This window comes from Gorilla gorilla, chromosome 6, assembly GCF_029281585.2.
Source record: "Gorilla gorilla gorilla isolate KB3781 chromosome 6, NHGRI_mGorGor1-v2.1_pri, whole genome shotgun sequence".
Lineage (NCBI taxonomy): Eukaryota > Metazoa > Chordata > Mammalia > Primates > Hominidae > Gorilla > Gorilla gorilla.
This window is the reverse complement of record NC_073230.2, coordinates 120,737,024-120,759,805: the sequence shown is the minus strand read 5'-3', so window position 1 is coordinate 120,759,805 and position 22,782 is coordinate 120,737,024. Positions and strand designations below refer to the sequence as shown.

Here is a 22,782-nt window from a genome sequence, read left to right as displayed (position 1 = left end):
TCTAGAAAAAAAATAGTTGGGGTATTAGGTAAAATGGAAAGGACAAGAGTCTTGATAATCACTGAAGCTAGATGATGGATGTATGGATTTTTTTTAACTATTTTCTGTGATTTTGTGTGCATTTGAAATTTTTCATATTAAAAAGAAATTTGAAGAAAATTTGATTGTAAAATATCATAAGTGGAAGAGATTTTTTTTAAGAGATTCAAAAGTACTCAAGCAAGTGCATGCTAATATGGTCTTCATTAGAGAGGCCAAGGGATGCCAGGCTCCGGAAAGACTAAAGACCAAGATAGTAACATAGAAGCTCTGAATCTCATCTACCAACTCAGGCATGGGAGAACTATTCCGGCTGGCAGGAAATTCAGTTTCATTTTGTATTCCCTCTCTCTTCCATCCCCCTTTTTTCACATACACCCAAAAGCTGTGCAAAGGTTTAGTGTCTTACACAGTATCAAGGCAGCAGAGAGAGCATAACTGGGGCTCTGCTGGGGCACAGCCTCTGTGGCTGGACTTTGAGCCCCTGCAGCCATCTCATGAGGCAGGGTTATGGAACAAATGCAAGACCTGTTAATCTCAGAATTTGTGAGCCTTTGCCCCAACAGAAATTTTCTTCCCCCTTTTGTCTTTCCCCCCACTCAATTTCCAGGACATCTTGGTGAGCTGTTTAGTGGGTTTAGGCTTTTTAAAATGACAGTAAGAGTGATTGAGTTCAGGTTGCACAGGTTTTCTACCCTGACAAAAATAACTGAGGGAAGGAATTGCAAATGCTAGCTGCTAGTTACTGGCTGGAATTGTATATGTTGATAGAATGAGGAAAATACAGGGAGAGCTATGAATTTATATTTCAGTGAGTTTGTCAGTCTTGAAAGTATTTATTCTGGCTGGGCACGGTGGCTCACGCCTGTAATCCCAGCACTTTGGGAGGCCAAGGCAGGCAGATAATGAGGTCAGGAGGTTAAGACTATCCTGGCTAACATGGTGAAACCCCGTCTCTACTAAAAATACAAAAAAAAAAAAAAAAAAAAAATTAGCCAAGCGTGTTGATGGGCGCCTGTAGTCCCAGATACTTGGGAGGCCGAGGCAGGAGAATGGCGTGAACCCAGGAGGTGGAGCTTGCAGTGAGCTGAGATCGCACCACTGCACTCCAGCCTGGGCAACAGAGCGAGACTCCGTCTCAAAAAAAAAAGGAAAAAAGAAAAGAAAGTATTCCATGGGCAGTAAATATACAATTAGATTAATAAAAAGTTTCTTTTGAGGTATTCTTGCTCTGATGAGGAAAACTAAGCAGTCCTTTGGGAAAGACAAAAGAATATCTAGGTCAAAAATAAAGGTAGGAATGCAAAAGGATTTATGAGCCATGTTTCTTCCTCACACATAATGGGTATGGATAAGTGATTTAGAGATAGTGATGATATGGCTCTGATGAATGGAAGAACACCAGGGTTTTTGGTCTTGCGCCAATTTAGATAAAAGGACACTCACACATGTGGTGTGGTTTTAAGGAGCGAAAAGTTTAATAGGCAAGAAAGAAGAAAACAGCTCCCTTGTACAGAGACAGAGGTGGGGAGGCTTGAAACAAAGAGACTGCATGAGCAGCGGAAAAATGGTCAGTTGTATCAGAGGCTGAAGGAAGCGATGTTTGATTTGCATGGGCCCAGGGGATTGGTTTGACCAGGTGTGTCATTCACACAGCCCGCAAAAAACCTGGCCCTGCCACCTTAGTCCTTTAATATGCAAATGTGGGTCGCCATGATGTTCTGAACACATGGTGTTATCCGGAGGTGGCCATGACACTTGGCACAGGTGGTAGGAATCGCCATATTGCCCATGTCAGATGGACCTAGTTTTTAATCACTGGTATTTGCATATCAAAGTTTTCCAGCCTGGCTCTTTAGCCGCCTTTTCTGTTAGAGAAGAAATGTTTCGGGCGGTTGCTTTTTATTGCAGGAAAATTTTCACAGAGAACCTTTACCACTACTATCAGCCTAAAAGTTATTTCTTAATAACTCCTGTATTATTCCTCCTTTAAAGAGACATAAACCTAACTGCTGTTAGGGGGTGTTGGATGATGATTCTTTCTGGCTACTTCCTGTTGAAAAGGGGTGTCGTGTGGGGGAACAGCAGTTGGGCCTTCTCCTGAGGTTGATTTAAGGGTTTTTGGAAGAATAGCGTATCTGTGTTTGGCTTTGTTTGCAGCACTGTTTGGTTACCTTTAGGCGAAAAAAGATAAATTTTACAAGAAAGTTCAAAATACAGAGTTAAAATATAAGCATTAAGATTACCACCATTAGTGGGGGTCCTATAGACCATAACTGACAGTAGAGTTTGACACCTGTTTGTTACACCAGTGGATTGCAATACCGTTTTGTTTTTACTAGATGTCGCTGTACATTACCAGAAACGTTAACATAAAAGTAACATTTTTCTTGAGGAAAAGCATATATTTCCCCCTTGACTTGCCATTAGAGAGTAATTTTAGGCTTAGGCTATTTTTATAACTTGCGGTATGATCGGGAGAGATATGTTATTGGGTGGCTAAAATAATTTTAGCATTAATTTGACAATTTATTAATTTTTTTATAGCTTCCGCAGACTACAACATACTTAAACTTTCTGACTTGTTCTTAACATCTTTCCTTCAAATAACCAGTTGTTGTTGTTGCTGTTTTTTTTTTTTAGGACAAGTATTTACCATACAAAATCTTTTCTTATATAAAATCTTTTTTAAATAACAGTCTTTTCCTAGCTTAAAATGCATTGTATTATCAACTTTTAGTAAAAAAGTCCTATTAAACTTAGTGATAGTAAAACTTTTATACTTACTTTTTATCCCTATTACTTTTGCTATAACCAAAACAACCTTGAGTAAATCTTTCCTGCAATTATTAATCCTGTTATAAGGATGATAATCAGGCAAAATATTACAGCAATTAGAATTTTACAACCAGAATTCCACATTGTGAGTGACACAGTGTATAGTTTTATTGCGATTAGTAGTGGGATGATAACAGTTTCCACAAGCGTGGCATAGTAAATAATTTCCATTTAAAATTATTTCTTTACTTGCCAAGATGTAATCTTCTTTGTGGGTTTATAAAGTTACAAATGCAATCCCATGTATAATTAAAAGTTGCTTGCAAATATGAGTTAAAAAGAAGTTTTAATATTTGGTGGTGAACTTTGAGAGGAAAGGTTAGGTAGGAGTGCGATTAAGATGAATAGCCCTTACTTACTTAGTTACTTATTTCTTATGAGTTTTAGCTTAAGATTTTCCATTTCTTCACATTTATGTTTGGGACATTCCTCTGGGCTGTCAGGCGTTGCTCCCTTAGCTTTTTAGACTTTGACTTGAATGTGATGTATCCAGAAGTTGGTTTCTGTAACTTTTATTGCCGAAGGGGTTGAAAGAACAGTGTAGGGCCCTTTCCAGCTTGGCTTATGGAAGGAGAGAGAGATGAGAGTTTTTGCTAATACTAAATGTCCTGGGTCGAATAAAGGTGGCTCTGTTTTCTGGGGTTGGGCTTCTGCTAGTTGTGTCAATTTTTGTTGGAAGTAATAGGTTACATGCTTAACCAATTTAGAGGTTTTCTGCCTGAAAACAATATCTGAGCACATTGATAAGTTTTATCCCTTCCCAAGTGAAAAGCTTGGTGAAAGATTTTAAGGACTTTCCATTGGCTGGAGCCTGGCAAATGGAGTTTGCCATTATTTGACCATAGCAATTCTGAGGGCTGGAAAGTATGCCCTTGAGAAATGGCCTCTTTTATTTCTGTAGGGAATACTGAAGTTTAATTTCTTTTATGGAGCCTTCCTAGATTAGAAGCAGTTTGAAGCATGTTGATGCCTTGAGGCTTCCTTGCCTTTGACCTAGCTGCCTGATTAGCCAATTTATTTCCTTTGGCTACCTCACTTGTTTCTTTCTGATGTCCCCTGCAATGCATTCTTGCTATTTCTTGTTGAAGAAAAACTGAGGATAATAACCTATTGATTTTCTGGTGATATTTTATAGGAGAGTCATTAGTGGTAAGAGAATATCTTTCCTTTCAAATGGCAACATGAGCATGGAAAATTAGGAAAGCATACTTGGAGTTAGTATAAATGTTAGCTACCTTTCCTTTGCTTAATTCAAGTGCTCTTGTAAGAGCTATTAGCTTAGCGAATTGAGCGCTGTGCCTGGGAAGAGATGTTATTTAGAGTGACTACTGCTTATCCTCCTTTTGTATTTCTTGTTTTACTGGCTGTTAGCTAAGAGCTTTCCCTAGAGGACAGTAATTCTGCCACATTATGTGGGGTGTAAACAGTTAAATTATTTCCTAGGGTAAACTTGGAGGCTTTTTTTGACTAGTAGAGCTATTATGACCGTGGCTTGGAAGCATGTGTATATAATAGGTCCTTTTAACTGCAACCAAGGTTGAGAAAAATATTGGATTAGAATTTTTCCTGAGACACTCCTTACAGTCTTGCTATGGGAAGAGGGGAGGCCTGAATTAGAGAGGAGAAAAGAGAGAGACTGGCTTTAGTGTTTAGAAGGAGGTTTACTTTCCCTTCTTTAATTTTCAGAATTACTCAGGGCTCTTGTGCTATAATGGCAGTCTGAGCTGCTGGAGCCAGGGCTTGAGCCCTGGGACCCATCAGTCCTGCTGGACCATCTGTGAGACTGGTCCTGAACCCAGTGACCTCCACCTCTGGGGGCAGTACTGTCTCCAGTGGTCTCCGCCACAGGCTGGACAGGGTTTAGGTGGCTTTTTCTTGCTGCCTGGGCATTCCTTTTTAAAATTCCCTGGCCTGCTACCCTGATAGCAACTAGCAGATGCACCTCAGGGATCCTGGACTTTGCAAGCCTGCAAAGCTGCTGCTAGAGCCTTTGTCCTTCTCCTGAGATTTTTCTTTTTCCTTTGGGCCTCCTTCTGGTCCCTATTATAAAAGACCAAAGTGGTCACCATTAGGAGACTTTCTAAGGTGCTATTTGGTCCTATAGCTTGCTTTTGTAGTTTCCTTTTAATATTGGGAGCTGCCTGTGTAATAAACTTGTTTTTTAGAATGAGCCATCCCTTGATTGAATTAGGGGTAAGGGGTTGTATTCTATTAGTGCCTTTCTCAGCCTTTTCATAAAGGCTACAGGATTCTTATCTGTCTTTTGGTCTATTATAGACAGTTTAGAGTAATTAAGAGGTTTGGCCCTCATTTTCCATGGCCTTCTAAAATCATATTAAAAAGTGCTTTTTTCACTTATTTCCTGAATTTTTGGGGTTTCAGTCAGAGTTGTTTACTGGAACTGCTTCCCTCCCAATTGGGAATGGTGTTTCTACTATTTTTTTGCTTTCCTTATTTGCTTTCTTCCCTTTTGGTGTATTATAGGAAATATATTGCTCACCTCTGAAATTCTCTGTTGCTTGCGTAGCTGCTTGCTTTTTAGCTGCCATTAGGGTCTGGTTTAGGAGCAGTATAACATCCTTCCATGTGAGGTGAAATACATGAGTTAAATTTTGGAAAACTTCTATATACCTATTAGGGTCTTTGGAAAATCAGCCTATGTTTTCCTTTATTTGCCTAAGGTTCTATAATGAGAAGGGAACTTAAAAGGGCCCCAAATAAGGGGAATTTTTAGATGGTTCCCCTGGAAGTTGCTTTTTTAATTTTGGGGAACTTTTTTCCCTGGCTCTGCCTGATGAGATTGCTAAAAGAGCTGGGTTGATCTTACAGCGCTTGCAAAGGTTTGGTAAAAATGCCATGTCCTTGTGCAAAAGAAAATGAGTTGCTTTTCTCTTTAACGTTCTCAGGTTAAGGAAGTTCTGGTGTTTTAGAGTGCACTTCAGAGGGGTGTAAGCTGAAGATAATTTATTACCCATTTAGAAAAAGAAGTGAGAATAAAAGCATTTTTTTAGTCTTCTTCCTTTCTGTATGACCCAGAGTGGAGGAGAAGACAGGGAGCATTCTCCGACTGTTTTCCCATTCTGGTTTTTGGATCTCGGCAGCATGTTAAACGTGCTGCCCATGGTTGAAGGCATGGTCCTGCAAGCCATGGAACTGGATGAACTAAGTGGTGGGACTAACCACGCTTACCCACGCAACCTTAGCTTGTCCACCTTGTATGATTCCCCCTTTGACTTCCTAAATTTGTGATTTGCCTGGCTTTCTAAAAAATGGATCTTGGAGAGCCTGTGTTGCCTTTGGGCAAGGCTTCTTTAACAGAGGAAACGTGCTAGATTGCCTGCTATTATGGCCCATGCTAAAGCACTTACCTTTAAAAAAAAATGGTTCTAGTTAACTTCCAAACTTAAAATCCCCTTACTAATTAAGTAACATTTTAATAGGAAACACTATAGGTGCCTTAGAAGAACGTAGAAACCAAATGGCCATCTTTTTTGCTGATGGGAAAATATTGAGACTAACATTTGGCTACAGAAGATATCTTACTCCCGACTGCTGAAGGCAGAACTTTCCTGATCACAGAAGTAGCAGTAGAAAAACTTAAAAAGGAAAAGTTGGAAAGCTGCAATGTACTGCAGAGAACTAGCAATGTGTCCTGTATTAGTGAGAAACAATTAAGTTACGTTTGTTGAAACCTTGAGAGAGAGGAAAGGACTGCATGACTTTGGTGATGTAAAGGGACTTTCAGATGGGCACAGGTCTGAGGGTTGTGTTTGGAGCTGTATTTCTGGCTAGATAATCAAAGCACTTTGAGCACTTGAACTCACACTGACACTCAACCCAAGGTAAAATTAGCCCACCTCCTGTGATAGAGGGTCACTCTCTGATGGTGTAAGGTCTCTGGGGAGCACCCATTCCCAAGAATGGGGGACATCCCAGATGCCCCAGGGTGCAGCTAAAGGAGGGGGTGAACATCTTGCCAGTAGAGATCATGAGGACCTTGGTCCCCTAGGGTACTCAGGATACAGGCCAAGGGCAAGGAGATCCAGTTCCTAGTGGAGGCAGATATCTGAGACAGCCTTGAGACAGCATCACAGACTGTGGTTGAGAAGTTGATACAAAGCCCTCTATGTATCTTCAAGATAGAAGGTAGTTCAAACCAGTGGCCTCTGTCAAGGGTACCTTTTCCAGGAGGATGGAAATTCCAAGGGAATTCAGGCTTATGAAGGTCTTAGCACAGAGCTTCCCATCTCCTCCTTATCACCATATTGGTCTGCAGAGGGTAGGCAGGACCCTGTTCAGAGGGCCTTTGACAGAGGGTACTGGTGCTTACATTCTAACTACTATAGCAGAGCTCCACTAATTACATGTGACAAAGTCGAAGATCAAAACACCAAATTCATGTTAAAGAAATACATTGTCTCTGGGAGCTAGGAAGCCCACAGGTGGATCTGGCTTCAGGCATGATCATTTTCAAGAGGACACACATCAGGGCTGGTTGTTTCCCAGCTCTCTTTTGTTCTGTGTGTTGACTTTAACCTCTGTGTACTCTTAGGCTTTCTCCACTCTGTGGGAAAATGGCTTCCATCAGCTTCAAGCCTATTTCTTCTTTTCAAAGTCCCTTTTAGAATGTCGCTCAGAGCCACAGATTGTTCCTGCTGGGTGATGTGCCTATCATGAACCGGTCCCTGGGGCCAGGGATGAAGCTGGGCTTTGTTTGTTTGTTTGTTTAGAGAAGTCCTTATGTTTCTCAGCTGTACTTCATTTTGGGCTTCCGTGTTCCTCCTGCCTCAGCCTCCCAAGTAGCTGGGACTACCAGGAGTGCCACTGTACCCAGCTGAAACTGGTTTTTTGACAAGGCCCAGGTGATATGCCTACTCTTGAGGCTGGGGCAGTAGAGTGAGGACTCCCCAACCCCATCCCAACCACATGGAATGATGGATTAATATGGGACAAATGACACATGTGATTGCACTCTCCCATCAGAAAGATAAAAAAAATCCCTCTTCCTTTCCACCCCTCAAGTTCCTAAATGGCTTTCTTGCATTTACTCTCAGACAACTTTAAGAGGAGAAATTGGAAATCCTTGCCAGCTCACCTTGTCTCTCTCTCTTTTTACTTTGTAATTCATTGTAATCAGGTTTTCACTTGCATTACTCTTCTGCCACATCTAAAGGCCTGTAGTGAGTCCCATTCCTAGGATAGTGATTAAGAATTCATTGTAGAGCCAGCTAGCTGGGTGACTTTGGGCAAGTTGCCTAACTTCCCAGGATTTTAGCTGCCTTCTCTGTAAGTGGGAGGTTGATAATTCCTACCACCTGGAGTTGTTGTAGGGAGCAAATGAAATTACACATGTAAAGCACCCAGAGCAGTGCCTGCCATAGGGAATGCTTACAAGTACCAGATGTTATTAAGGAGTCACTGCATTTGACAACCTTGCCCCTCTTTGCTTCTGAAAGCCTTCTCTTCTCTATCATTTCCCATCACCACTTTCCCACTTCTCCTTCCCTACCCTGCACCATGTCTTTTTAGTCAGCTCCTCTCTTGTCCCGGCACATGTGTGCCCAGGCTGTCCTGTTCCTTTTGTTCCTCTTATATTTTGCCACAGGTTTCCCCCATGTGATTTCATTCACCCTGTTTATCACTGAAAGCTCTGAAATAGTACATCTCCAGCCCAGGCCTCTGTCTCGAGCCCCAGACCAGGCTCTTTGACACCTGCTAGAGTATTCAGTGTTAGAAGTACCTCAAACATGCCCCAAACTGAAGTTCTGATCTTGCCTCCCATCTTAAGTTGGCTCCTGTTTCTATAAATTTGATATCATTTAATAGCAGTGTTTACTCTCACTCATGCTCTTGCCCCTTTTCTCTATTACCATGGCTGCTGCTTTTGAACCAATCTTTGTCATATTTACTTGGATAACCTACTTGGCCCTCCAGCATCTGTGTCCCCACTACAACCCATCTTCCACACTCTCCCAGTTATTTTTATACAAAATAAAGCTCTAATTGGCCACCACCACTGACAGCTGAACTACCCAACTACCTCTTCCACTCAGCTTAGCTTACAAACCAAGCCACCCTCATTGCCAGCACATCCCTCATCCAACCCTGACCCCTGCCACACTGAACTTCTGAGCGTGACACACCATGCCTGGCTAACTTTTTGTATTTTTTGTACAGATGAGGTTGCACCATGTAGCCCAGGCTGGTCTTGAACTCCTGGGCTCAAGCGATTCTCCTGCCTTGGCCTCCCAAAGTGCTGGGACTGCAGGCGTGAACCACTGCACCCGGCCCTTTGTTTTTTCTTGATACTAGATTTATAGCTTAGCAATGGCCCAAATACCCATTGTTATTAGCTATTTACAAGTATTTCTCCTAATACAGTGTTTAAAATACACTAGACATTCTTATTTCTTGAGTCACTGAATGAATAGATTAATGACTGAATGAGTTAATAAAATGGAAATACAGTAAACACATACAATATAGAATAAGGTACATTTTTATGATCTTGACATTCTCCAAACTTCCCAAACAATTAAATGAATACTTTGTTCCTTATCAAAACATGTACAAGAAAGAAGTAAGCACTACTGCTTTGTCTCTCTTTGTGTTTATAGTAATTTCAATACTTAAAAATTCAAACCATTGCTTTGACTGCTGTAATGCCTTGTTGAGGAAAGTTGATGTGTAGAGACAGAAGATACCATGACCTCTCTGGCTTACAGACTGTGGGGAAGTTTTTCTAAATTCTCTTCTCTCACACTGGTAGCATATGCAGCATTGCAACATGGCCCTTCAAATCTAAAATATTTAGCTGTGTGCAGTAACAGGTACCCTTCCATGTCATTGAGAGAGGGAGGAAAGTTTTATCATGACAGAAATACTCATACTCTGAGGATATAATAGAGAGTGAATACTTGAGGGTAGAATTAATCAAACAACTCTTCTTGATGCTGGATATTTTAGCCTAAAGGAAAACATAATACATGAGTTTAGCTTTTAATGTTTCAACAGTTTCACTGATTGTCCAGAAGTCATTGTGTGCCCACTTTCCTCATGTGTTCATCTATTGCCAGTGTTACTTTCTGTGCCAAGATATGAAAAACTTGCTGTTGACTTGGTCATGCTCTTGCCAACATCTCATAGCACTGAAAATAAGGCGATTATCCAGAGATGGGGGCCCACCTTCCAAAGGCAGTGGAGGTTTCCCAAGGCACTTCCAATCACAAAAAACAGTGAATTCACAAACATCCACATGTTTTCCCAGCTCTCATCTCAGTCATCATTTTAGCTGCTCCCCAGATTCTTTCATATTCATGTTACTTTAAAAAAACCCTCTAAGCCAGGCACAGCGGCTCACGCCTGTAAACCCAGCACTTTGGGAGGCTGAGGCGGGTGGATCACCTGAGGTCAGGAGTTCAAGACCAGCCTGGGCAACATGGTAAAACCCCGTCTCTACTAAAAATACAAAAATTTGCTGGGCGTGGTGGTGCGTGCCTGTAACCCTAGCTACTCAGGAGGCTGAGGCAGGAGAATCACTTGAGCCCGGGAGGCAGAGGTTGCAGTGAGCCGAGATTGTGCCATTGCACTCCAGCCTGGGCGACAGAGTGAGACTCTGTCTCAATAACAACAACAACAACAACAAAAACCCTCTAAAGTCACTTATACTACCTATGCACTGTGAATCTACAGTGTCACTGGAAAATTACCTTCCTTCTTGAAGCCAGCTATCTTTCTGCTCAGCCTCCCAACTTGCAAATTCTAAGTGGATGCTCTCAGTAGCATGTGCTTTCAGCCATGATGCTGAAGGTTAGCTCTTGAGTGTATTTTTCATAGCATGCAATAGTCATATTATAGAACTAGAAACTTACGAGATTTAACAAAGATGATTAGCGTAATAGACTTAACACTCACAGCATAATAGACTTAAAACTCACCTGCTACATGAAATCATCTATGTCCATACCATTCCCCACCTTCCTTTCCTCTGAATTATCAATACCATACCTTTTAGCACTTGGTAAAACACCATTGTGGGTTCACTATTGTTACATTTTAGTCTTTTCAGAAAATGTTTATATTCTTTTGGGGGGACCACTATTTAAATTTTTATGTAAGTTGTGTATTTATTCTGTTAAGAAAAAACACAAGGGGCCCAGCCTGGTGGCTCATGCTTGTAATCCCAGCACTTTGGGAGGCCGAGGCGGGTGGATGGCTTGAGCCCAGGAATTCAGGGCAACGTTGTGAGACCCCATCTCTATTTTTTAAAAAACAGGCTGGGCGCGATAGCTCATGCCTGTAATCCTAGCACTTTGGGAGGCCAAGCTGGGCGGATCACATGAGGTCAGGAGTTTGATACCAGCCTGGCCAACATGGTGAAACCCCATCTCTACTAAAATACAAAAATTAGCTGGCCATGGTGTCATGTGCCTGTAAATCCCAGCTACCCAGGAGGCTGAGACAGGAGACGTGCTCCAGCCTGGGAGGCAGAGGTAGCAGTGAGCTGTTTGTGTCACTGCACTCCAGCCTGGGTGACAGAGCAAGACTCCATGTCAAAAAAAAAAAAAAAACAGACACTCAAGAAAAATTATATCATACAGATAAGAACCACCTAGCCACCTTTTTTCATATAAAAAAATCACCCGTAATCTCACCATCCAGAGATAACCTCTGTGGTTAACATTAGGGATATAATACTCTAGACTAAGATATATATATGTGTGTGTGTGTGTGTGTGTGTGTGTGTGTTTTAAATTAAAAATATTCCTATACATACTGTATTGCACTTTTTGCTTTTTCGCTTAATTATATTGAAAAACTTCACCTATGTTATCTTTCTTCAGCCTTACGTTAAATGATCGCATAAAAATTTTAATGTGTGCATATACAATAATGTACATAACCAATTCCTGATGATTTATTTTATATATATATATATAATTTTTTTTTTTTTGAGACAGAGTCTTGCTCTGTCACCCAGGCTAGAGTGCAGTGGCACGATCTTGGCTCACTGCAAGCTCCGCCTCCCGGGTTCACGCCATTCTCCTGCCTCAGCCTCCCAAGTAGCTGGGACTACAGGCGCCCGCCACCCCGCCCGGCTAATTGTTTTTATTTTTAGTAGAGATGGGGTTTCACCATGTTAGCCAGGATGGTCTCGATCTCCTGACCTCATGATCCGCAGCCTCAGCCTCCCAAAGTTCTGGGATTACAGGTGTGAGCCACCGCACCCGGCCGATTTATATAATTTTTAATTGTATCTCATGAGTTATTATATTTTCTTGCTTGAGGAGATGACTATAATTGAATATATTTGTAGCAATAGTTTTAAACAAATTTTATGATATTAATTTCTGAAATCATATTAAGATTGAATATGTTGAAACTCAAATATTTTTCTCACTTTAGGAGAGCACAAGCTTCATTTTATCCCTGCCCTGATTGGCCCCTTCCTAGAAGTGACCTTGATACCCCAGCCAGATCTTCGGAATGTCATGATTCCAATTTTTCATGATATGATGGACTGGGAGCAGAGGCGGAGTGGCAACTTTAAACAGGTAGGCAGAAGTGCTCCTCAGAAGAGTTGGAAGAGTTTCAGCTCTCCTGAAGCATCTGTGAACTTCCGGATTCAACTCCAACTTGGGAAATGAACACTGGGTCAGCAGACCTAGATTCCAGCCTGGCCTATCCACTCCCAAGCCACACAGCCGTGGATACTTCTCAGATCCTGTGTTGTCCTGAGCCTTCAGTGAAGCCCTGAAAACCATTTGATTCCTTTTCAGCTGAAAAATTTTGTGATTTCCCAGATCTGTATTTAAGAACTTGCAGAGACTTTATTTGCGCCCAGTTGGACACAGAGCAGAAGAATCAGAGAGTTAATGATTAAACTCATTGAGCTCTCAGTGGTCTGCACATTGTATTTGGCGAATGGCTTAGCTTTTAGCATTTGATTCACAGTATGTTTTATTGCTCTTTGCTTGAAGCATTGAGAATTAATTTAAAGGAGAAAGCTGTGGAAATTCTTACAAAGGAAATTCCAAGGGAATGAGCTTACCATTTCTCATTGACATAGGTTCTAATAGTTATACTCCAGTTTTGGGAAAACAGGCTTATTACAAAACCAGATCTCTGAAGGAATCCACTGCTTTTGCTCTGCCAGGTCCTTCAGTTTGGAGATAGTAGGCCTACTGTCTGTTCACACAGTCATGGCAGAAACCTGTGTGCCCACAGGGTTTGACCCTTCCTCATGCTTCTCCAGAAGAAGCCTCCCTCAAATCTCGGAAATGGTTGACAACCAGTCAAGCAATCTGACTGCAGACATGGAACCCTCCTATTGCCAAAAGCATGGGTGTTTCACCTGTATCGGTATACGCATTTATTTTCAAGAAAGCTAATAGATGAATGAAAGACTATTTAAAAATTGTACTTAGGAAAGAAAAACCCACTTTCCTTCCCCCTTGTCTTTACCTCTTGATTGAAATTTGGTTTAAAGGAATAATAATTGGGCTTAGTCTTTTGACAAAGTCAAATATTCCTCCCAGTCCCTAATTGTTTTAACTCTCTCTGGCCATAGAGAAGTTTTTCATTTTCTGTCTCTTCTGCCTCAGATAGATATAGATAAAGGGATATTTTTCCATTCCTGATATTCAAGTTCCAAAGGATTTACATCCTGGAAAATATAAATGTTTTGACTACAGTTTTCAGGAAATATGTCCTTTCTCTCTCTTGCTGCTTATTGCTGACTTAGACTATTGCTATGGATCTACCATCTGTACGTGGGTAAGGCAAGTTCTCAACTTCAGCAAAGATTTAGTGCAACCTCAAACTGTTTTGAGAAAGAAAATAGATATAAAACACATCAAAGATTTAAATTAATGTATGTGGATATGTTAGTTTCCTGATGTCCTTATATATAGTGATGTTTAAAAAAAAGAAAAAAGAAACAGGACTTGCCAGTTTTTTAGCTCCTAAAAAAGAATTCAAACGTTTAAACTGGGCTGCAAGCATTTGTGTTTGAATCAACAAATAGATAGATGTCTTTGGCAGCAGTAAACGCTACCCAGCCAGGAGTGTGAAGTCATGTAACTCTATCTAGATTAGTCCCTTAGAATTCCAAAGGGATGCCTGCTATTAACCGTAGCTGATAATGTCACTTTCACAAAATTTACCATGGCTTTTTCCTTGGCACAAAGAAATACGTTTTAACTTGCCTAGAAATCCTACTTGTGAAGGGGAGGAAAGAGAATAATAGTTGGGTATGTTTCAGGTGGAAGCAAAGCTAATTGACAAACTGGATAGCCTGATGTCAGAAGGCAAAGGTGACGAAACATACCGCGAGCTCTTCAACAGTATGTGAGTAATATGTTTATCTCAAGTTGATTCCATTCTGGGGATTTGGTGTCAGTACTGAGCCTCTCTGCACCACGGTAGCTGAGAGCTGCAAAGACAGCTTAGGTCTCACAGGAGGGCTTTGTCTTTGTGGAGTGTGAAATAAAGGATAATTGCCTAACTCTGGCGAATGGATCTTATAATGTTGATGATTAGGCATGTCTTCCTATTTTAATCTCTGATTAGGACAGGTTGCATATGTTACATAACAAATCTCACTCTTTTCATGCCTGATAATTTTAAAACCATCCCTGCAAGATAATGATTTTAAGTGGGGTTATAAGTGGGAGAGGAGAAAAGGGGTGTGATTGTAATGTTTGTGTGCACTGCTTTCCAAAGCAAGATACTGATGCTGATTTGCTGTTGGAAAATTAACCTAGTTTGCATCTGTTCTTCAACACCTGATTTAATTAATTAATACTGATTGTTCGCTCAGCATTAATTGCTTCCTAAATGCTTTTTATTAGAATATCTCAGAAGCAAATCACTTTTAGTAAATTCTGTGTTTTGGATTTGTATGGAAGATAGAGAAATAATGGAATGCTGTAAAGAGACTTCAAGGTTGCCCTACCCATAGAATCTGATCATAGCCACAGGATGAATTGCTTGTACCAAGTATTCATGCGTTGTGTTTAAATGGCCAGAAGATACAGTGAGAATGTTTTAGTGCTTTGGGATTTCACTTCTGGCACTTGTTTTCTCTACAGCTTCCTATGGATCTTAGTCATTTTCAAATCTAACATATGTGCAAAGTATTTCTTTTTGAAAGAAGAATTTGCTTATTGTGCTTGAGAAATGTTTGCAGTTCTTTCAGAAGTGCAAAATAATGCAGTAACACATTTTTTTCTATGACAAAATATATTCGTGTTTGTATTTATGCCCAAGTATCACCTAAAACTAAATATCAGTGCTTTAGTATTGATGGCCAGGTCCAAAATTTTATGATCGTGAATTTACAACAGTAGAAACATTAATATGTAGGCTTGAAGAATATTATTAGTGACTAATAGGTTAGATAGATTTCAGCATGCCTGATTAAAAATTATATTGAAGCTTTTAAGAAAATTACATTAAAAGGAAAAGCCAAAAAGGGTATAGAGATTTCCTGTGGTAGTGGTGGGTGATAAAATATATTCTTTGTACTGGATTCTGAACAGTATCATTTTTTTCTGATATGGTAATTAAACCAGAAGTTTTCATAATTATTCACCAAGACCTCATTCATTCTAGTGTACACAGCTTCAGTCTTTTGTGGCAGCTTGGAGTTTAGCAAGAATTCTGATTAAAATCTCATGCAGTATAATAAATTGCTTTTGAAAACCGCTCTCATTTCAGTTACTAGTCCTTGGTTTGAACAAAGAACCAAAATGAGAAAGCACTCAGTGAAATGAATCTCTTGAGATTTGTGATTAATTATTTATAACAAATTCACAAGATTAATAAATACTCACATAGTTCTTTAGTGCCTCTTATCTACTTTAATAAAGGCTTGATAATATGCAATTTCAGTTGCTCATGTATAAATATGACTTTGAAATAGAAGATGTACCTCGACATTAGAATCAAACCAATAATTAAAATATTAAGCCTCTATAATTAGGACTATTTTAAGGTACCTGATTCATTCAATAGAGATTTTTATACTTTTGTTGATTTTTAGGATATTACTAGAAATGCTACTATAAATAATTTCCTTTCATGCTTTTACGATCAGCTTATTGGGAATAAATCAAATCAAAAGTGATACTTAAGTGTCATTACTACCTGAGCACAAGAAAGATGGTGTAAATATTACTTTATTTCAGGAAACAATAAATTGCTTTTTTGGCAACAGAAATCACAATGAATTAGTATAATCACAATGAGTCACTGCACACATTATGAATTAGGAACACATGCCGTTATATGGTACAAATTCTCATTTGTTACGTGTAATTCATGTCTAAAACCTCTTAAAATTTGTTCTGAAGCTGAAAAGCTGTAAGTAGTTCACTGCTTTCTAAATTGTAGTGCTTGCCAAAATGGCCCCCTTGGAGTAAGACTTTAAATTTGTCTAGTACCTTCCTTCCTAAGAACTCAACTCGTCTTTCCCTAAGCCCAAACATTATCTTCATTAATGCATACTACATCTTTGTGAAACTTGCTTCATAAAGATGTATTCATTTTGATAACACTGAAATTCTAGATTATAGACACCAACATGCAATATCCAGAATAGAGTATCACAACTAAAATCTGCTTCCCCTGGCTCCACCTGATTCGCTCATTCCGCTTTATCTATTGGGCACTCCCCAGGGCTGGGGATCCAGCAGTGACTGTGCTGTAAAAGCATACAGTAGGTCTACCTACAGTCTTGGGGGCTCTAAAGGCGCTTTCCAGAAGAAGTAACATTCATCTCAGGTATTTCTTAGTCTTTCACTCTGCCTTCTCCTATGCAGTTCTAAATAATTCAATAAGACTCCACATTATTTCAAAGATTTTTAGTGATCACACATTTAATTACCATTTGGAGACCGAGAATTCACTATGTGACACTATACCTTACATCTCTAACTCTACTCTTTGGATTAAAAAGAGCATGCACAGACACAGGTGTTATATATTAGAGTGATGACTTCTACATAACCCCATTATTATACCGAGAGAGGGAGATTGTGGGTCAGATCCCCGACACACACACAGATTTCTTTCATAAAGTGAAAACCTGGTGAGCAGAGTCATCCCTTCAGGGCCATGGCTTATCTTGCTTCCCAGGGTTAGGAATTTCTGTTGCATAGAACAGAGCAGCCTTATCAATTAGCAATGAGAAACCCCCTTTCACTGTTATTAGGGTTCCCTAGCTCAATGTGGGCACATGGGCATTATTATAGAGTAAATGAAAATACCCACTCTCACCCGGGTTACCTAGAAAGACTCTTCTCTTCTTGATGATAGCCTCTCTTTCTCAGTTTGTATCAGGTAAACAGGGAAATGGCAAGATTCCCAAGAGAGGGAACAAGGCTGGCTGAGCACACAGATGATCTGGGTTTTAGACTCAGTCCTAACATTTGGTCTTGAGTTAGTCAAGGAAACAGGTTGTGCATAACTTTGCCTCTTCTTACAAGAGGATTATGTAGCTCTTACTGCATCAGAAGTCTGTGCAAATTAATGAAACTTATGCCCATAAAAGAAGTCTCCATGTATTTTTAGAATTATTACCTAACTTGAGTTCTTTGTTTTTCAGCCTCTAAAGTATGAGGTGTAGGCTGTCACGGGGGAATTTCTACATCATTCCGCATTGCTTTTTGGCAGGCAGATTTTCATTTGAGTTCAATACAATTTGCAATTTAAGCCTGAAAGAGGTGCTGTTCAGAGGTTTTTAAAAGAAAACACATTTTAAACAAACTAGGGGACCTTCGCTTGCAGGACTGGTCAGGGCAGATTCCATCCCTTCCATATGCAGTCTCCACTCTTAACCTAAGAAACAGTTTAGAATAAACCAGAAAAACAGGATGAGGGATGCACAGGAAACACAGGAGGAGACAAGACAGAAGGCTGGGCACTAGAATGCCAATAACAAGAGAAAGCGGTGCGGGATGATGGAGAGAAAACTTGGGAGAGAACATAGCCACAGACAAGAGAAAGCTTTGACAAAACAGCTTTCTTCTTGAATGTTTATTTTTGAACTAAGTACATATATGATATGCTTAGATTGTACTTTTAAGAAATGTTTTCTCTCTTATTCCTGAAACTAAGATGAAAGACAAATAAGATTTTAGACAGAAATGGCAATCATTAAATTTCAAGGGGTAGGGAAGTATCCACATATTGCCATGCTTAATGTTCTTACTTTTATCTTTTGGGGGAAGTTCAATCATAAAGCCTTTGCCAAGTACACTGTTAATTTGCTGAGAGGTGGGAGTGAAAGTGACACAGATTCTAATTATCATGATTGTTATTATTTTGTGTTTACATAGTACCTCTGCTCCAAGGTGCTTAGGATTAGGGGAAATGTAGGAGGAGAGATGTGGTTCAGTACTTGTCATCAATCTGCTGTAACAACCGCATAGAAAATCCTCTGTGATTAGTGACAAAATGAATGAAACTGTTGAGTGAGTGCACAGATAGTACAATATGTATTGAGTGGGCAAATGTTAAGTGAAAGGAAAAAACGCAAAACGTCATACCGTCTGTACAAGGATTTTCCTGTAGCAGTTGCATTGCAGTAAAATTGCTTGGATGAAGATGCATTCCACTGAGAGGTAGGAAAATATTTTTATGTGAATAAAGCAAGATCTTGCTTAAAAGTAAACTTGGAGGCACTCCTGTTTTTTGCTTTTTGCAGTGTTATTTGATGTGGTAAGACGCAAGCCTCTGTTAGTGTAAGGGAGAAGCTAGGAAAAAATGTCTTTGAGCTGTGAGATGCTTGTATATTTTGGAAATATGATTATATGCATGTGTTTGTATTTTATGACTTGGATAATCTGAAAATCAATTTGCTTTGTCAATGCTTCCTGGATTAGAATTCCACTATTTGGTCCCTATCCTAGGTAAGACATTGTTTGCAAATTGTGCTACTTGTGAGATGTTGCAGTGGTTGCTAAGGCATTTAAGGTACTGATGAAAGTAAAGTGGTTGTCATGGTGACTGATAAAAATAAATGTTGAAAATGCCCCGGGTTCTTTCTTTTCCAGTCTACTAAAGAAAATTGAGCGGGAAACATGGCGGGAAAGTGGCGTTTCATTAATTGCTACTGTAACTCGTCTAATGGAGAGGTTGTTAGATTACAGGTAAGCCGAGTCGCATGTTTTTCTGAACTCCAGTTCATGCTGAACTCCAGTTAGAAAATCAAATAGAATACAATCAACGTTCCACTCTTGTGAATCACTCAATTGATTATCAGACCATGGAACCTGGTATACTAAGATAATGAACTTCTAACCAGCTGGCTCAGAGCTGTTAATTTGAGCTTTTGTTTGTTTTTTGTTGCTCTGTTTTGTTTTTTGATAGTTCTTTAAAAGTCTTGGTGAATTGAGAGGATTCTCAGAGTCCCTGAGAGTTCTCAAAAAAAAAAAAAAATCTTTATTTTGGTATTTAGATTTAGCCCCTAGAACCAGTAGAACCAATCCATTTTAGGGTGAAAACAATGTGATGGAGAATTGTACAATCATGCTATTCTCTTAAATATTCTCTTAAAAAGGGGACGTGGGTGAGATGAAACTCACAGTGTCACCTTCCGTAGACCTATGTTTTTTATTTTTATATTATCTAAACTGTTAAAGTAGTTAATCCCACTTCAATACATGGTACTTTGGTTTTATTTTAGGAATGAAACCCTCATTCTCATTGTTAATGGCCAGGCTTACCAGCCACTTCCCACCCCACTGTAGGAAGTGTACAATAACACATTTTCACTCCTCTAACTTCCTGAGCCCATGTCCATTGAGAGGGAGCATAATCTTGACATGGCAATGGAATTCTTAACAGAAGCTGATGCACAGGAGTCTCTGACTCCCCAGATTCCCCAGAGATTAGATTATCAGTCCTTGGAGCATGTAGCTAAATGAACGAACGCTTGCAATGCAAATTGCCTCTGGTCCCTAAAAGTGGCTTCTTTTTTTTTTTTCTTTCTTTCTTTCTTTCTTTTTTTCCCCCAAAAAGAACAAACTGTGTTTGCCCCTAGGAAGGAAGTTCTGAGTTCTGACTATTGCTTTTTGTTTTTAGGGACTGCATGAAAATGGGAGAGGTAGATGGCAAAAAGATTGGCTGCACAGTTAGCCTTCTGGTTAGTAAACTATTCCCCTTTTTCTCCTTTTCTCCTAATACTTGTATTTTTTTTCCCAGAAATACTATGTTTTGTTTGTGTTTAATCTGCAATGTGATGTTTCTTAGAAGAGTTATTTTTAAATTTACAAGTGTTTTTAAGAGAAGCATAGTGAGCTGCAGGTTAAATTAAAGTCCAGGAAATCCTCAGTCCCAGACATTACAAGGTGCATCCCCTGCATTCCCCACAGACCTAATAGGAGACCCCTGTGGGATCCCAGAGTGATGCCATTGGGTTCCCCGGTTGCACTGCTTCACCCTCCTAGAGTCATGTTGCTGTCCTAGCAAAAAGCACTGTGTCCCCTGTTAGAGGTCTTTCTACTTTGTGTAGCAATTTCTTTCTGTTCTTTTCCTTTCTCACAGAGTGATATGCAGTCCACATTTTGATAAATATTAGTGATCTCTTCTTTTGTGAACAAATGACAGTTTTCTATTTAATACCCTAATTTTTACTCTAGCTTTTTTGCAAATTGAATTCATAATAGCACTTTTGTTAAGGTTTGCTTTGTAACTAGGATGACCAAGCAGGACATTTTTGAGAGTAAAATTAAACATTCTGTAAGGATAACAGGCTAATCCAAAGCTGTCCTGGGCAAGCCAACATTTATATAAAATGTCACATAACTAACTATTAAATAGAATGGTATTCTTACCACAGAGCAAAGGAGTGGCCCTACATTTAGACGTTTATTTGTCATATTTTAACGTAAGTCAAATTAATGTTTTTGATAAGTTCCTTCAATCAGATCTGAAGTACAGGAAAATATAAAATACAAGAAAAGTCTAGTTCTATATTTGTGAATCTCATGGTTTATTTTTCTTATATTTTGTAGAATAAATGAATCCTCGCCGTCTATTATATTCTAAGTTCTTGCACAGTCATTCTTATCCATACTCTGATCATTTGAGTTCCTCACATGCCATATTGTTCTCTATTTGCTTGCACCTTGAAATTCTTTTGCCCCTACTTTGATTTTGTCTTTCTTAGCTCATCAGTTTCTTTTTGTTTTGTTTTGTTTTGTATTACTTTGTTTACTCTTGTCACAGTCCGTCTTCAAAGCTCAGGGCTTCTGCTTTCTTGTGACTGTCTTTTCATCTATTTTCCTCATTTCTTGCTGCACTGCTTCTCATCTCTGAGCCTATGATGGTATCCGTCTTTATCACACCCACTGCCTCCTCCACATTTTTAATCTAATTGTTACATCTCCACCTCCAATATCAGTCCCTAAAAATAGTGAGACCTAAGCATCCTCTATCAGGCCACATCTTGTTCACTTCCATAATGTTTTCATTAGACCCAACGGTAACCTGCAGGCCATTAGCCCACGCTCACTGGGTCAGACCATTGACCTCTGCTCTCAGTACTCATTTCTAACTTGAACATAGTCATTCCCTCTCTTAAATTTCCTAGTTGATTCTCCAGTTTCTTACCTGCTTTTGCCAGCCTCTCATCACAGTGAAGATCTTCAGCCTGAGTTTCTCCCACGTCCGTGCTTGTATGTCAGTGTTGGGAGAAAAGCTAAGTGCTTGATAAGCTTTAGGTCTTCTCTGTCTTCTTAACTCTGGTTCTACCTCAACTCCAGGCACAAAGTCTCATAAATAACCTCAAAGCCTTTACCTTTCCCCAAAGTAATCCTCTCCATTCTTCCATCTTCTTTCTCAAGTACCTTCCATTTGGAGATGAGCAAATAAATATAGACCTTATGTTCATTTCCACAATTGGTATAAAAGAAGAGATCACTTCCTTGGATGAAAGAATTAATACTCTGCCTTTAATGTATTTACTCTAGTCTCCCAGTAGGAATACACCTGAGATTTAATATAGTATAATCAGTGGCCCCATTACTAACCACTTGAGACATTATCCTGATAGCTTTGCACTGACCAAGAATAGTCCTTCTAGAAAATTTTAACAGTTTGAAAGCTCTACTTATTTCAAACTAGCACAAGAATACTTATTAAAGAAGCAAATATATCACTTTGAAGCTAATCTTTTTAGCCTCTACTCCACATGGAAGGTTCTTGATTTTTTCTAGTAGCAATGTGGTTCTCTTCAGTTACTCACTTCCTCTTAGAGACTTCTCTTAACTCTTTGAAAAAGTCAATTCCAGATTGTCTTCAGGAGAGCTGTGACATCCTTTACAAGATCGGGGTTAAATTGGTTTTAAAAAAGTAATATTTGACATGACTAATACTAGGAAATGTAATTATTGTTTTGTTCTTTGTGTCACACACTTTGTCAGACATTTGGAAGATTATCATCTGCTGACTGGAGATATTTTTTTAAGAGAACTATTTATTTAGAGTGATTGCTTGCTTTGTTCTCAAAGCTGCTTCTTACCAGAAAGCTATTAGAGCAAATCATCCTTTAGTAATATAAAAACCTGCTGTGGGCCGGGCGCGGTGGCTCACGCCTGTAATCCCAGCACTTTGGGAGGCCGAGGCGGGTGGATCACGAGGTCAGGAGATCGAGACCATCCTGGCTAACACGGTGAAACCCCGTCTCTACTAAAAATACTAAAAATTAGCCGGGCGTGGTGGCGGGCGCCTGTAGTCCCAGCTACTCGGGAGGCTGAGGCAGGAGAATGGCGTGAACCCAGGAGGCGGAGCTTGCAGTGAGCCGAGATCGCGCCACTGCACTCCAGCCTGGGCGACAGAGCGAGACTCCGCCTCAAAAAAAAAAAAAAAAACCTGCTGTGGAGTTGTTAGACTTGTGTT

The 22,782-nt window shown here is 39.8% G+C and overlaps 1 protein-coding gene across 7 annotated transcripts in view; it reads left to right on the top strand.

The window, feature by feature from the left end:
• DOCK4 (dedicator of cytokinesis 4) overlaps positions 1-22,782 on the top strand; it is a 467,247-nt gene that overhangs the window by 390,190 nt on the left and 54,275 nt on the right. For 4 of the 7 annotated variants that reach the window (XM_055347226.2, XM_055347228.2, XM_031012976.3 and 1 more), the window contains exons 31-35: positions 12,283-12,431; positions 14,141-14,226; positions 18,765-18,791; positions 18,936-19,031; positions 19,966-20,026. In XM_055347226.2, the coding sequence (XP_055203201.1) occupies positions 12,283-12,431; positions 14,141-14,226; positions 18,765-18,791; positions 18,936-19,031; positions 19,966-20,026 (419 nt within the window). The remainder of the gene's footprint in view (positions 1-12,282; positions 12,432-14,140; positions 14,227-18,764; positions 18,792-18,935; positions 19,032-19,965; positions 20,027-22,782) is intronic. The other 3 variants (XM_055347229.2, XM_031012977.3, XM_055347227.2) reach the window with 1 other exon arrangement.